The sequence below is a fragment of the Oncorhynchus gorbuscha genome, linkage group LG04 (genome assembly GCF_021184085.1).
Source record: "Oncorhynchus gorbuscha isolate QuinsamMale2020 ecotype Even-year linkage group LG04, OgorEven_v1.0, whole genome shotgun sequence".
Taxonomy (NCBI): domain Eukaryota; kingdom Metazoa; phylum Chordata; class Actinopteri; order Salmoniformes; family Salmonidae; genus Oncorhynchus; species Oncorhynchus gorbuscha.
The window spans coordinates 18,531,653-18,547,517 of record NC_060176.1 but is presented as its reverse complement, the minus strand read 5'-3'; the positions used below and the strand labels follow the sequence as shown (position 1 = coordinate 18,547,517).

Sequence of the window (15,865 nt, the reverse complement as noted above, 5' to 3'; positions counted from 1 at the left end):
ACTCCTACCCTCCTACACCCCCAGTCCCCCTCTCTCCTACACCCCCAGTCCCCCTCTCTCCTACACCCCCAGTCCCCCTCTCTCCTACACCCCCAGTCCCCCTCTCTCCTACACCCCCAGTCCCCCTCTCTCTCCAACCCACCATCCCCAGTCCCCCTCTCTCTCCAACCCACCATCCGACATCCCCAGTCCCTCTCTTCCACTACTCCTGCTGGGGGGGAAACGGTGTGTGTGTGCGTGCGTGAGGCTCACCTGTGTGGTGATGTCCCAGCCATCCTCCAGACTCAGCAGGACGGACGAGCCACTGTCCAGCAGCTCCACCAAAATCAGGGCCAACTGCAGAAGCTTGTGAAGCTGCAGGGAACACACACACACAGTCAGTTCATGCCGTTAAGCTGTTCCTGTGAAGACTATGTGGAGCAGGGCTTCTCCTAGAAAATATTGTTCTGTGGTTTATGACACATTTAATGCAGGGCCATAGGCTGCGAGGGTCACTAGGATAACAATTTGGTAGTTCTCCATGTCTGTTTGTATCGTTATCATTTCCCTTGGGAAATAAGCTTAAAAGATGAGGAGGGAATATAGGATGAGGTCAGAGTCACACAGGAAGATCATAGAGATCACGCCGCTGGCTCGTTCTCACAGATCTCTCACTGAGGGTGAGTGAGTTGTTGTGGAAACCACAAGAGGGTGTGTATGTATGTGTATTGGTGGGTGTGTGTTGGTGTATTTGTGTATGTGATGGGAGCTCACTTGGAGGATCCACTCAGAGTCCTCCAGGGCTTTGAGGAAGGAGTCCTCTGTGTCTGAAGACGTAGCGCTCGGAGCACAGGCCCTCAGCAGCTTCTTAAAGGCACCTTTGATCTGGCGCGTGTCAGCAAAGTCCACAGGCACCAGTTCACAGTTCAGAGTAGAGTCCAGTTTGAAGCCCTGACAAAAGAAGAGAAATGTCATTGAAAATTAACAGTCCCCAAGAGTCAACTATCACAAGTAGACGTAGACATTAAAATAACACTCTGAAAGACCGATTAAAAGACACCTGAAACTGACTGACAAAAATAAACAAATGTTTAAAGCAGAAGACAAAGATAGGGAACATATTAAATACTTGGGACGTACTGTATGAGGTAAAAATAGGGCTTCTGTTATGAAATGAAGTAGAAGTTTCATTTAAGAGAAGACTGTCTCTGTCAATGTGGCCACTGGCCAATCACAGCCACCCGTACAGCTGGCGACTCCACCACGCTCACATTTATTTATAACCTCTTCTAGCCAAGGAAAAGAATATCAATTTCACATTCAACACAGACACATTGCTCCACTCAAACAAGTCACTGAAACGAGCAAAACGTTCCAACAGTCCAAAAGTAATATTATCAGAGATGTGGGACTGTATTAATAATAAATCATCATTTTGATTAATTGCAATCAAGAGTCTCCTTATCAGTTTGGAAATGTAGTCTGCTGGAACAAAACAGTGGTTACACATTCTAGACTGGAGTGACCTGATTCCTCATCCACAGGATCCTGTAAAAATGTACCAGCCCTCCCATAAGCAAATACTCCACAAGTCTGTGGCACAGTCTATCTAGACCCCTACTGAGAATTTTAACTTAAGGTCCCAATAACAACAAAGCTTTACATTGAACACACACACACACTCTCTATGGACTCATCATCCCCTAAAAGTTTGGACCCAGCTCTCGTCTTACCCTGAGGTGGGACTTCTCTCCAAAAATGTAGAGGGCAGCCTGCTGTTTGAGGAGCTGGGCATGCAGGCTCTCGCTGCCTGCAGGGGGCGCCAAATCCTTTCCTGCCAGCCTGGCACCAACATCGGCTGCAGAAGGGTGCTGGCTGAAGCGGCTACTGGAACGCAGGCTGGCCCAGACACCTGCAACGAGAGAACGAGAGAGAGAGAGAGAGAGAGAACGAGAGAGAGAACGAGAGAGAGAACGAGAGAGAGAACGAGAGAGAACGAGAGAGAGAACGAGAGAGAACGAGAGAGAGAACGAGAGAGAGAACGAGAGAGAGAACGAGAGAGAGAACGAGAGAGAGAACGAGAGAGAGAACGAGAGAGAGAACGAGAGAGAGAGAACGAGAGAGAGAAACGAGAGAACGAGAACGAGAGAGAGAGAACCGAGAGAGAGAGAGACGAGAACGAGAGAGAGAGAGAGAGAAGAGAGAGAGAGAGAGAGAGAAACGAGAGAGAGAGAGAGAGAGAGAGAAACGAGAGAGAGAGAGAGAGAAACGAGAGAGAGAGAGAGAGAACGAGAGAGAGAGAGAGAGAACGAGAGAGAGAGAGAGAGAGAGAAACGAGAGAGAGAGAGAGAACGAGAGAACCAGAGAGAGAGAGAGAACGAGAGAACGAGAGAACGAGAGAACGAGAGAACGAGAGAACGAGAGAACGAGAGAAACGAGAGAAGAGAAGAGAGAACGAGAGAAGAGACGAGAGAGAGAACGAGAGAGAGAGAGAACGAGAGAACGAGAGAGAGAACGAGAGAGAGAGAGAACGAGAGAGAGAGAGAACGAGAGAGAGAGAGAACGAGAGAGAGAGAGAACGAGAGAGAGAGAGAACGAGAGAGAGAGAGAACGAGAGAGAGAGAGAACGAGAGAGAGAGAGAGAACGAGAGAACGAGAACGAGAGAACGAGAACGAGAACGAGAGAGAGAACGAGAACGAGAGAGAGAACGAGAACGAGAGAGAGAACGAGAGAAGAACGAGAACGAGAGAGAGAAGAGAACGAGAGAGAGAGAGAGAGAGAACGAGAGAGAGAGAGAGAGAGAACGAGAGAGAGAGAGAGAGAAACGAGAGAGAGAGAGAGAACGAGAGAGAGAGAGAGAACGAGAGAGAGAGAGAGAACGAGAGAGAGAGAGAACGAGAGAGAGAGAGAACGAGAGAGAGAGAAACGAGAGAGAGAGAGAGAAACGAGAGAGAGAGAGAACGAGAGAGAGAGAGAACGAGAGAGAGAGAGAGAGAACGAGAGAGAGAGAGAAACGAGAGAGAGAGAGAGAACGAGAGAGAGAGAGAACGAGAGAGAGAGAGAGAGACGAGAGAGAGAGAGAGAGAGAACGAGAGAGAGAGAGAGAACGAGAGAGAGAGAGAGAACGAGAGAGAGAGAGAGAACGAGAGAGAGAGAGAGAACGAGAGAGAGAGAGAGAACGAGAGAGAGAGAGAGAACGAGAGAGAGAGAGAGAACGAGAGAGAGAGAGAGAGAGAACGAGAGAGAGAGAGAGAACGAGAGAGAGAGAGAGAGAGAGAGAGAGAGAGAACGAGAGAGAGAGAGAGAACGAGAGAGAGAGAGAGAGAGAGAGAGAGAGAGAACGAGAGAGAGAGAGAGAACGAGAGAGAGAGAGAAACGAGAGAGAGAGAGAGAACGAGAGAGAGAGAGAGAACGAGAGAGAGAGAGAGAACGAGAGAGAGAGAGAGAGAAACGAGAGAGAGAGAGAGAGACGAGAGAGAGAGAGAGAAACGAGAGAGAGAGAACGAGAGAGAGAGAGAACGAGAGAGAGAGAGAACGAGAGAGAGAGAGAGAAGAGAGAGAGAGAGAGAGAGAGAGAAGAACGAGAGAGAGAGAGAACGAGAGAGGTACAGTTAGAGTTGGCACCGCAGGCCTGGAGAGGGCTGAAACGCACAGGCGCTAACTAGCCTGGTTCAAAACTCATGCGCTCCTCTGTCGTTATGTTTGACATGACAATGTATGACCACAGAGAGGGGTTGGTTAAGCACAAACAGCCGAGACCACCATACCGGGGAAACAGATAACGGAATGATAATGACAGAATGGCACATAATGACATAAAGACTATAGCACATTGATAAATTGAAGAATAGAATTTGGACTCTAAATCTACGGGCACAGGTGTATTCATTCACTAATCCAAGGGGAAGAAACTGAAGGATGCTCATTTCTCTTTGACAAACTACGACCACCAAGATAACTACAATACAGATCTGTATATCATACAACTTTTTGTGATAAACCATACTTCCTCCACTTTGCTTATGCTGTTGTTACTGCCCTCAGGGGCCCTGTCTGAGCCAGGCTGTAAGTAGATAAGGAAAAGGACACCACATTTAGTGTTTAAGCAGCTTTGGCATAGAGTACATTGTCCAATTAAACTGCAGGATATCAATTACAACAATTTAGAGTGAGCTCTAAACCAATCAAACTATCAACCAATAGGCAGGTACCTAACATTCTAAATCCAATCTGGCCTTAAAACAGCTACACATTGAACACAATGCAGAGGTTAAGCCACAGTGGCCTCATTCCCGAGCTGCCTGTCATGACTGAGCTGAGCCCATAGTACCTCCCATTGGGCCAAGACTGCTGACTGACCACATCCACAACTGCTGAGACATCACATTCAGTGACAAGTGGACCACATTTACCCTGAAGTGGACCACAGTCAGATTATTTTCCAGCACAGAAGAACCACAGCCTTGCCCAAGTGTATCAAAAGAGGAAGTGATGGGTGATACTATGAATCTCCAGAGAGATACTCTCTATTACTCAAAAGAGAGATGAGCACACCAGACACAGGATACATTTTTAACTGGTACAGGAGGCATGAGCGTGGGTTACATACAGTGGTTGCTCCACTACAAGTTGTGATTATGTTGCGGTACTTAAGAGGTCATTTGTGGTTTAGTACGGTACCCTGCTTCAGACCAGGGCAAGGGGGAGTTAGGAGAGCACTGATTATGCTTATGGGTCCTGCTGTGTCTAACTGACAATGAAAGGGTGACAAACCGAAATAGAAACTGATAATTGTGCAGTATTAGGAGGGTAGGGGGAGGATTTCATTGTCAAATGTATTTCTAAGTTAGGTTGGCTGTATCAAAACTGGCAGTGATTGGTTGCAATTTCCTTTCAAACCACCAGAAAAGGCAAAACATAACACCACAAAAAGTATTATGCATCACATCCGACCGTGATTGGGAGTCCCATAGGGCGCCACACAACTGGCTCAGCGTTTCTCTCCCTCTAAAAACACAAATAAATGTTTTGGCCTTTACAAATATTATTTAGGCCTTTATTCAATCACCCACTTTCGTGTTTTTGAAAACGAAATAACATGATATATTATCAAGTTGATGGCACAGTCATAAAGGGGCGCCTAAATATAGTTCAGTGACTCACTCATTCATGGCTTTGGATCAAAATAAATAAGTACCAACATTCTTTCTGATATTTATTTATTAAAAACTGTTTTGGTTATCCTGACCTGGACACCATGTACAGTATTATAATAGCCCACTATGGGCTATTAGCAGGACAATATACCTTTACCAACACCTCTCTGTATTTTGATACTTTGTGAATGGGGCCTCCTCAGTGGCGCAGCTGCCTAAGTCACTGCATCACAATGCAAAATGTGTTGCTATACAGATACCGTGCTGGCCGCCCACCGGGAGACCCATGAAGCGGCTTTTGGTTTGAATTTAAAATCCCCCAATCCTCTACATGTAATTATTGGAGGAGAGTCACATCATATTTTTCAATATACTGTAGGCCTACCATAGGCGACATGAGTCTCACTAGTGTTGAGTAATGTGATGTTAAAAGTGATGTAGGGCTTATTTATTTAAAGAGCATATTTAATTTATAAGCAATAGGATTTCAAGCAATAGCCTCCAACTATTTTAGCATCGTTTTGCGCTGCTCTGAGACAAGCATGATAAATCAATGAGATTTTTATTTTCACGGAATCTCTGTTTGGGAATTGGTTAGACTACAATTAGAAATGTTATGTTCTTAGTGTAACCTTTATTTAACTAGGCAAGTCAGTTAAGAACAAATTCTTATTTACAAAGATAGCCTACTCCTTCCTCCCAGTCGTGGAAATTGAATCCCAGTCTTCCGCGTAGCCGCATGACACGGGGATTCTTTAGCTAAATAGCAAAGTACTGTAGCCTACCCATGACCATCACGTTGTACAGCGCCATATTTTCTGTTCCATCCTAACGGAAACCCAGGTTTTAAATTCTCTAGTACAGCCACTATTGAAGGCTATCAAATGCTTCTCAAAGCATCCGATGGTCAAACTAGCATTAATGGTACCAGTGGTTGGCACTTAAATAACGTGCCATCAAATTCTGCGGCACCACGGAACCTGTGCTGCAGTACGCTGCAACTTTTAAAGGACGAATCACTGTAGGATCAATGACCAGGAAATAAAACAAAGATGTTAATAAAGAGGGGTGGAGTAAGAGGGGGGAGAGATCTGAATAGAGTGGACATTTTCACTATACCTTGATTTTGGATGATCCCCTTAGTGGCAGGTTTTTGGTTTGAGTGAGTGAATAGCTTATCCCTGTACCCAAGCACTGGCAGGCAATGGGTACGGGGTGACGAGGAAAAGGGCACAGAAAGATCACACCATCAGATGGACATAACATACCAGCACACACTCAATCCCCCAACCGTAGGGGCAACATAGCGTGGCACGGCACGCAAGGGGCCAGGACATGGGGAGCTAGGCTCCAAACTTAAGAGACCAACAGGGTTGGATGGTAGAAAGATATGAATAGCAAAGTAAATATTAATTTGCAATTCAGTCTTGAGATGAACAGAATAAGGGTTGACGTGCATGACATAGTAGACCATGGTGTTGTGTTGAAACAAAGACGATGATCAAAATCCCTCAGAAGCCCCATGTTATTTGAAATATTTGAAGATTATTTAGAAGACAAATCAAAATCCACTTATTGCTGCTGGCAATTACCGTGAAAGTCATATTTGGGTGTAGCAATCTTGTGTTTGAATATTACAGGAACAGTGGCAACTAACCTAACAATACACTTGTGCACTTCAACTTCCAGAGAAGATAAACCATTACGCAGACAGCTGCATGCCAATAACAGACATCTTATAATTTCCAGAAAATCTAGGACACATCTTCACTGGACATACCAGACTACTAGGTCACATTTATCTGGCATGGCACAATTAGGTAACAAAGCTGAGTCATAGACCAAAAGAGGCCCAGTATCTTTCCAGGACTGCATTTGCAGTGTGATATATTGAACTTTGAAGAAGTGACACGTGGGCACAGCACTCACCTCCTCTGGCAAAGCTGTTGGAGAAGGGCATGTCCAAATGGACGGGGGCCATCTTTGGTATTCTAGACGTCCTCCTTTCACTGCCTGAAGAGGACACACAGACATGAAACGGGGATAACACCACCATTCAGCTGTAACCAGGACAAACACAGTAACACAGACCCAGAGAGGACAGCGAATGAAAACCATGCCTGGATGACTAACCATCTATATTTGTCAGACACAGGATCTGAGAACATAACTACCCCACAGTGCGTCTCAGATAAGTCACAAAATGGACACAGACCTGGGAGATTAGGACACATTTTTAAATGATAACACAAGGAGGGATTACTTAAGAGTTAAACGAGGCGAGCGAACAGAGTTGCGTTACCTACATTTAGGAAAAATACCGATTGCTGTGTTTCAAATGAGGCCTAAGCCTTGGGCTCACACCCCACAATCGTGTCCCGTTGCTTAAGTTCCAATCAGCGGATCTGAACATAATCAGAAAGTCTGAAGCTATCAAGCCTTGCGAATCCTATTTCTCCCTTTAAGACTATTTGATCCCTGCAGACGTAGATCTTAAAGCTGGAAGATGGATGCAATTGACATTGATTCAAGGTGCGTTTTGATCCAGTTCCCAGAGACTAAATATCTATTGTGGTTACATGGGAAACAGAATCCCGCTGACTTTGCGTAGGGTATGTGCTGGTCACACAGCTCTCTGGACTGGCACTTGGCGGTGGGGTGAAGTCTGGGAAGATGGATGGAGGGTGACCCCTGGGTGTCCTGTTCCTCTTACATAACCACAACATTGTGCCGCAGTTCCTTCCAAACACAACGGACACAACATAAATAGCAGGCAGTGGCCCAGAGGAAACCTTACTAAGATAATCAGCAGAATAACACTGACGGAACGAGGACAAACACACAAAAACAATAGTGACAGAGTGGGAAGAACACCACCAGTCTAGAGCAGAGCCCAGAGCAGAGCCCAGAGCAGAGCCCAGAGCAGAGCCCAGAGCAGAGCCCAGAGCAGAGCAGAGCAGAGCCCAGAGCAGAGCCCAGAGCAGAGCAGAGCCCAGAGCAGAGCAGAGCCCAGAGCAGAGCCCAGAGCAGAGCAGAGACCAGAGCAGAGCCCAGAGCAGGGGTACCTGGTGAGAGGCCAATGAGAGAGCGGTTGGACAGACTGTTACTGCCGTTCAGTTTGAAGTAGACTGGGATGGAGTTGAGGATGGCCTGAAGATACTTCTCCTGCTCCAGACTACTGGACAACTCAGAAGAGTTGGCAGGGGCTAGAGGGAGAGGACACCAGTCATTAGACATACAGTATTCAACATCAATGGCCTAAACTTTATAACATGACTGTCTAATGCAATTCCTTTAAATTCCGTATGGTGTAAGTAATATACAGTACCAGTCAAAAGTTTGGAAACACCTACTCATTCAAGGGTTTTAGATTTTTCTACGTTGTAGAATAATAGTGAAGACATCAAACTATGAAATAACACAATACGGAATCAGCAGTGACAATAAAGTGTTAAACAAATATTTTACTAGTCACATGCACCGAATACAACAGGTGTAGATCTTACAATGAAATGCTTACATACGAGCCCCTAACCAACAGCGCAATTTAAAAAAATATGGATAGAATAAGAAATAAAAGGAACAAGTCATTAAAGAGCAGCAGTAAAATAATATATATATACAGGGGGGTGCCGGTACAGAGTCAATGTTTAGTTGAGGTAGTGTGTACATGTAGGTAGAGTTAATTAAAGTGACTGTGCATAGATGACAGAGAGTGACACGGATGTTTAGAGAATAGAGGCAATGCAAATAGTCTGGGTAGCCATTTGACTAGCTGTTCAAGAGTCTTATGGCTTGGGGGTAGACGCTGTTTAGAAGCCTCTTGGACCGAGACTTGGCGCTCCGGTACCGGTTGCCGTGCGGTAGAGGAGTGAACATTCTATGACTAGGGTGGCTGGAATCTGACAATTTTTAGGGCCTTCCTGTGACATCGCCTGGTATAGAGGTCCTGGATGGCAAGAAGCTTAGCCCCAGCAATGTACTGGGCCATTCGCACTATCCTCAAATGCCTTGCGGTCGTGTTCTTGGGCACAGGCACTATGGTGGTCTGCTTAAAACTTGTTGGCATTACAGACTTGGACAGGGAGAGGTTGACAATGTCAGTGAAGATACTTGTTAGTTGGTCAGCGCATGCTTGCAGTACACGTCCTGGTAATCCGTCTGGTCCTGCAGCCTTGTGAATGTTGACTTGTCTAAAAGGTCATACACACATTGGCTGAAGAGAGTCTGATCACACAATCGTCCGGAACAGCTGCTACTCTCATGTATGTTTCAGTGTTATTTGCCTCGAAGCGAGCATATTAGTAGTTTCGCTCGTCTGGTAGACTCGTGTCACTGGGCAGCTCTCGGCTGTGCTTCCTTTTGTATTCTGTAATGGTTTGCAGGCCCTGCCAGAGCCGGTGTAGTACGACTCAATCATAGTCCTGTATTGACGCTTTGCCTGTTTGATGGTTCGTCGGAGGGCATAGATTTCTTATAAGCTTCAGGGTTAGAGTCCCGCTCCTTGAAAGCGGCAGCTCTAGCCTTTAGCTCAGTGCAGATGCTGCCTGTAATCCATGGCTTCTGGTTGGGGTGTGTACGTACGGTCACTGTGGGGACGACGTCATCGATGCACTTATTGATGAAGCCAATGACCGATGTGGTGTACTCCTCAATGCCATTGGAGGAATCCTGGAACATATTCCAGTCTGTCCTAGCTAAACAGTCCTGAAGCTTAGCAGCTGCTTCACCTGACCTCTTTTATTGATCTTGTCACTGGTGCTTCCTGCTTTCATTCTTGCTTGTAATCAGGAGGATGGAATTATGGTCAGATTTGCCAAATGGAGGGTGAGTGAGAGCTTTGTATGCGTCTCTGTGTATGGAGTACAGGTGGTCCAGAGTTATTTTCTCTCTGGTTGCACATTTAACATGCTGATAGAAATTTGGTAACAATGATTTAAGTTTCCCTGCATTAAAGTCTACCAGGATCGCCGCCTCTGGGTGAGCGTTTTCTTGTTTGCTTATGGCGGAATACAGCTCATTAAATGTTATCTTAGTGCCAGCCTCTGACTGTGGTGGTATGTAAACAGCTACAAACACAGATGAAAACTCTCGGTAGGTAGTGTGGTCTACAGCTTATCATGAGAAACTAACTCAGGAGAGCAATAGCTCGAGACTTCCTTAGATATCGTGCACCAGCTGTTGTTTACATACATACATAGACCGCCGCTCCTGGTCTTACCAGACGCCGCTGTTCTATCCTGCCGGTACATCGTATAACCAGCCAGCAGTATGTTGATGTTGTCATTGTTCAGCAACGACTACGTAAAACATAAGATGTTACAGTTTTTAATGTCCCGTTGGTAGTTTAATCTTAAGTGTAACTCTTCGATTTTATTGTCCAAAGATTGCACATTAGTTAGCAGAATTGAGGGAAGTGGGGGTTTATTCGATCACCTTCAACTTCTCAGCAGGCAGCCCGCTCTCTGGCCTCTTATTTTCAGTCATAAGAGACTAAGCGGCAACATTATGTACAAAAAGAGTAAAAAATAAGTTAAACAATGCAGATAAACAAAAAAAACAACCGGTTGGGGGAAAGTAAAACGTCTGCCTTCTGCTCCGGTGCCATTTTATATAACCAGCTTCATGAAGAATGCTTTTCCAACAGTCTTGAAGGAGTTCCCACATATGCTGAGCACTTGTTGGCTGCTTTTCCTTCACTCTGCGGCCCAACTCAACCCAAGCCATCTCAATTGGGCTGAGTTCAGGTGATTGTGGAGGCCATGTAATCTGATGAATCACTCTCCTTCTTGGTCAAATAGCCCTTACACAGAATGGAGGTCTGTTGGGTTATTGTCCTGTTGAAAAAAAATGACAGCCCCACTAAGCGCAAACCAGATGGGATGGCGTATCACTGCAGAATGCTGTGGTAGCCATGCTGAATTCTAAATAAATCACCCACAGTGTCACTAGCAAAGCACCCCCACACCATCACACCTCCTCTTCCATGCTTCACGGTGGGAACCACACATCTGTTCACCTACTCTGCGTCTCACAAAGACTTGGCGGTTGGAATAAAAAATCTCAAATTTGGACCTTCCACCAGTCTAATGTCCAATGCTCATGTTTCTTCTTATGGGTGTCCTTAAAAGTTGTTGAAATGTTCCGCATTGACTGACCTTCATGTCTTAGAAATGACAGTCCATCATTACTTTCTTTGCTTATTTGAGCTGTTCTTGCCATAATATGGACTTAGGGCTATCTTCTGTATACCACCCCTAACTTGTCACAACACATCTAATTGGCTCAAACACATTAAGGAAAGGAATTCCACAAATTAATTTTTAACAAGGCTCACCTGTTAATTGAAATGCATTCCAGGTGACTACGTCATGAAGCTGGTTTAGACAATGCCAAGAGTGTGCAAAGCGGTCATCAATGCAAAGGGTGGCTACTTTGAAGAATCTCAAATATATTTGGAGAATGTTTTGGTTACTACATGATTCCATATGTGTCATTTAACAGTCTTGATGTCTTCACTATAATTCTACAATGTAGAAAATAGTAAAATAAAGAAACCCCCTGAAATGAGTATGTGTTCAAACTTTTGACTGGTACTGTATGTGTGTGTACCGTACCTGTTGAAGATTGGTTCTGGGACTTAAAGAGTCCCACCACACTTTTGCCGTGGAAGCCTCCGGATCGTAGCAGCACAGCTTTGGTGCGGGGGTGTTTCCAACACACCACTGGCAGGCGGTTGTGTCTGTAACAACGGGCCACCTTCTGGAGGCTGCTGTCCTGCACTGACTGGGGAACCACCAGGAGCCCTGGGTAACTGTGGGTTACACACACCATCAGCCCATTCAGCATGGAGACCACTACTGGGACACCTATGATGGCAGTTTGATCTGATACAACCAATAAATTAACATCGAATACACATCTTCTACATTGCTCAGAGCGCCAACGTCTTATCTGACATGACGAAATGTATGTGCGTTGTGTGTACCTGCGGCAGAGGGAGTAGAGTCTGTTGACTGCAGTGACTCTGAACTGCTCTCCTGTCTTAGAGCGGGAGGAGCTGGCTGTGACTGTGCCCAGGCCCAGCCGCTGGTAGTCACGGAAACACGCCCGCTCCACCAGCTGCTCCATGGTGGATTTCTCTGATGCCCTCAACGTGCTACTGGGGGGTGGCTCACCCTCATCCGACACTGGAAGAGACACACAGAGCCCCCCACACACACAGAGAGACAAGGTCAGGTGACTGTTCAGGAAACACCAGCTTGTCAAAACTCCCCCTCTTCTTCCTTATAGGAGTTTAACATCAGTCTGCTCCTACCTGAAATGTCATCATCCTCGTGCCAGGTCATCCGACTCCCTCGGTCGTTCTTCTTCAGCGTGGTCTGACTCTGGCGGCCCATGGTGATCATCCCAGCTCTCTTGGCTCCTTTCACAATGGTCTTGGACAGCGTCCTGTGAGGAGTAGGAAAAAGAGGAGACCATAACATAATTTATCATGTCTGATTCCAGCGTCAGATAAGGAAGATTACTCAACACAGTCTGTTGTGGGAGGTATTACAGGAACATTTCAAACACATAATGGGATTTGCCATCCAAAGCAACTTTAACCTCTTGGTGTCAGTATTTTCATTTTTTGAAAAAAAAAAAAAAAAAACGTTTTAAACGGGATATTTTGTCAGGAAAAGATGCTAGAATATGCATATAATTGACAGCTTTGGATAGAAAACACTAACGTTTCCAAAACTGTAAAGATATTGTCTGTGAGTATAACAGAACTGATGTTGCAGGCGAAAGCCTGAGAAAAATCCAATCTGGAAGTGCCCCAGGTTTTGAAAGCGCTGCGTTCCAATGAGTCCCTATTCAGCTGTGAATGTACCATCAACGAGCTTACGCTTTCTACATATTCCCCAAGGTGTTTACAGCATTGTGACGTAGTTTTACGCATTTCTGTTGAAGAATAGCTGTAGGCAGCCACATTGCATAAGTGGTCACATGGTGGCTCCGAGAGAGATTCCGCGTAAAATACAGAGGTAGCCATTACTCCAATCAGTCAGAGTGAAAAACGAATTGTCCCGACTGATATATTATTGAATATATATTAGAAAAACACCTTTAGGATCGATTCTAATCAACGTTTGCCATGTTTGTCAATATTATGGAGCTAATTTGGAATATTTTTCGGTGTTGTGGTGACCACAATTTCCGGGCGATTTCCCAGCCAAATGTGAAGAACAAACGGAGCTATTTCGCCTACAAAAATAATATTCTGGGAAAAAATGAACTTTGGCTGTCTACCTGGGAGTATCGTGAGTGAAAACATCCAAAGTTCATCAAAGGTAAACGATTTAATTTGGTTGCTTTTCTGATTTCCGTGACAAGTTTGCCTGCTGCTAGCAAGGCATAATGCTATGCTAGGCTATCGATAAACTTACACAAATGCTTGTCTAGCGTTGGCTGTAAAGCATCTTTTGAAAATCTGAAATGACAGGGTGATTAGCAAAAGGCTAAGCTGTGTTCCAATATATTTAACTTGTGATTTTCATGAATAGGAATATTTATGTCCGTTGCGTTATGCTAATTAGTGTCAGATGATGATAACGGTCCTGGGCGTCACTACAGGAACATTGACGAGTTGACTGGAGTGTGTCACTGTGCGCCACTCAGACAGAGGTGGGACTGACCTGAAACCTGTGTTCCTCTCCTTCTGTTTGGGAAGGATGAGTTGGGGAGCTGTCTGGCCTGCGTCACTGTGCGCCACTCAGACAGAGGTGGGACTGACCTGAAACCTGTGTTCCTCTCCTTCTGTTTGGGAAGGATGAGTTGGGGAGCGGTCTGGCCTGCGTCACTGTGCGCCACTCAGACAGAGGTGGGACTGACCTGAAACCTGTGTTCCTCTCCTTCTGTTTGGGAAGGATGAGTTGGGGAGCGGTCTGGCCTGCGTCACTGTGCGCCACTCAGACAGAGGTGGGACTGACCTGAAACCCGTGTTCCTCTCCTTCTGTTTGGGAAGGATGAGTTGGGGAGCGGTCTGGCCTGCGGCGAAGGCAAATGTGCTGAAGATGGACTGAGGGTAGCGGATCCTCTGGACGTGTTTCCTGAAGACCTCCACCATCTCTGAGCTCACCTCCTCGTCAAACGCCACCTTGATCAACTGGAGGGGACACAGGACGCATCAGGGAACCTGTGAGCTCATTGCCTCCAGATTAAACATATGGCTTTCCATGGAATGGCTGGAAAATAATAATGCATTCATAAATCAAAATGTCTCGGCAGATATGCACATCTGTGAAGCCCCAAAAATATGACATTTCTATTCGCATGTTGTTGTTTTTTACCTCGCAGGGAAGCAAATACTACTAATTGCAAATCGGAAACAGAATGTACGGAATGTTCACACAGACTGTCTTTCCAGAGTGAGGTCCGCTTCTCATTGACCGCCCTGACCCAGTAGTCCCTCCTCTCCCCATCCATCCCTCCCCCAACATCCCACCAGTTCCTGCCTGCTTTCCTGTGGATCCCCAGCAGCCTGCAGCTCTCAATAAAGGCCTGATAATGCACCCCAGACTTAGACACAACCCTCTGGCCAGGCTTAGTAACACACACACACACACACACACACACACACACACACACACACACACACACACACACACACACACACACACACACACACACACACACACACACACACACACACACACACACACACACACACACACACACACACACACAGGCCAAGTGACCCCCTCCCCACGTAAAGGCCTGTTTTATTGTCCGTGTTACTAAAAAGATAGGAATGAACCATAAAAACTTTACAGCACTACATGAATTGTGAAAGACCAAAAACATGTGCACGGTTGCCTTTTTTCCCTTCAAATCAAACTCAACATAGGTTACTCATATAACTTCCAAGAAATGTATTGATATCAGGCTGGATATAGGGCAGAGTCTGTAGCATATGCATTCCTTTAATCTCTCCAAATGTCACAACTGATCAGTAATTCTGGGTTCTCTGTGAATCTGTTGTACATGTTCAGGCAATCTTCCACATGGTTTGGGGCAAAAGGAGAGAACACTCACATACTTGGACAAACTATGTTAACATCGATTTAGCATCTAAGAAATGGGACTGTGTGTACTTAATGAGATGCAAGGGAACAGTAAACATTTAGTCGCCCATGAATGCTGCAGCGCCATGTGTGACCAACACACTTCAGCTAATTCCTACAGTTCCCGCCTTGGGCCAATCAGTGTAATTTTGTAAATGCCGGATCTCTATGGCTAGACGCTTCATTCACCAAAGTTATGTCAAAATCGGCCCAGTGCTGTTTGAGATATCGCGTGTGACTAACGTACGAACAAATGGAGACAGATTCACAGATCCACGAACAGAGACAGATCCCTCCACTATGAAGTCAATAATGGAAAAGCCCAAAGCATCATAATCACCTCTTTAATAATGTATCTTCATCATCATCCACATCAACAGGAGTAGATGTGTATGTGGATTACCTGGAAGGATGCTGAGCGGAGCTGCAGTCCCTCCTGCATGTTTTGCTGCAGTTGGTTCTGGACGCTGATCTTCTTCTCTTTGGTCAAGGTGGACACTGGGAAGCTCCTGATCACTGCCTGCTCCCCCACTGCTCAGACACACAGGACACCTCAACATACACTTCTATGCTAATGTATCTCATCCACACAACACATTCAAAACAGGCTTAATCTCAAA

The 15,865-nt window shown here is 45.6% G+C and overlaps 1 protein-coding gene across 3 annotated transcripts in view; it reads right to left on the bottom strand.

Annotated features, from left to right (window-relative positions):
• The window catches only part of LOC124033790 (myotubularin-related protein 13-like), a 163,980-nt gene that overhangs the window by 9,002 nt on the left and 139,113 nt on the right, over positions 1-15,865 (bottom strand). For 2 of the 3 annotated variants that reach the window (XM_046346087.1, XM_046346090.1), the window contains 11 exons: positions 15,649-15,776; positions 14,112-14,287; positions 12,455-12,588; positions 12,125-12,326; positions 11,754-11,950; positions 8,202-8,342; positions 7,066-7,149; positions 6,256-6,330; positions 1,713-1,891; positions 754-930; positions 253-354 (listed from right to left, as the gene is read on the bottom strand). In XM_046346087.1, the coding sequence (XP_046202043.1) occupies positions 253-354; positions 754-930; positions 1,713-1,891; positions 6,256-6,330; positions 7,066-7,149; positions 8,202-8,342; positions 11,754-11,950; positions 12,125-12,326; positions 12,455-12,588; positions 14,112-14,287; positions 15,649-15,776 (1,595 nt within the window). The remainder of the gene's footprint in view (positions 1-252; positions 355-753; positions 931-1,712; positions 1,892-6,255; positions 6,331-7,065; positions 7,150-8,201; positions 8,343-11,753; positions 11,951-12,124; positions 12,327-12,454; positions 12,589-14,111; positions 14,288-15,648; positions 15,777-15,865) is intronic. The other variant, XM_046346089.1, reaches the window with a different exon arrangement.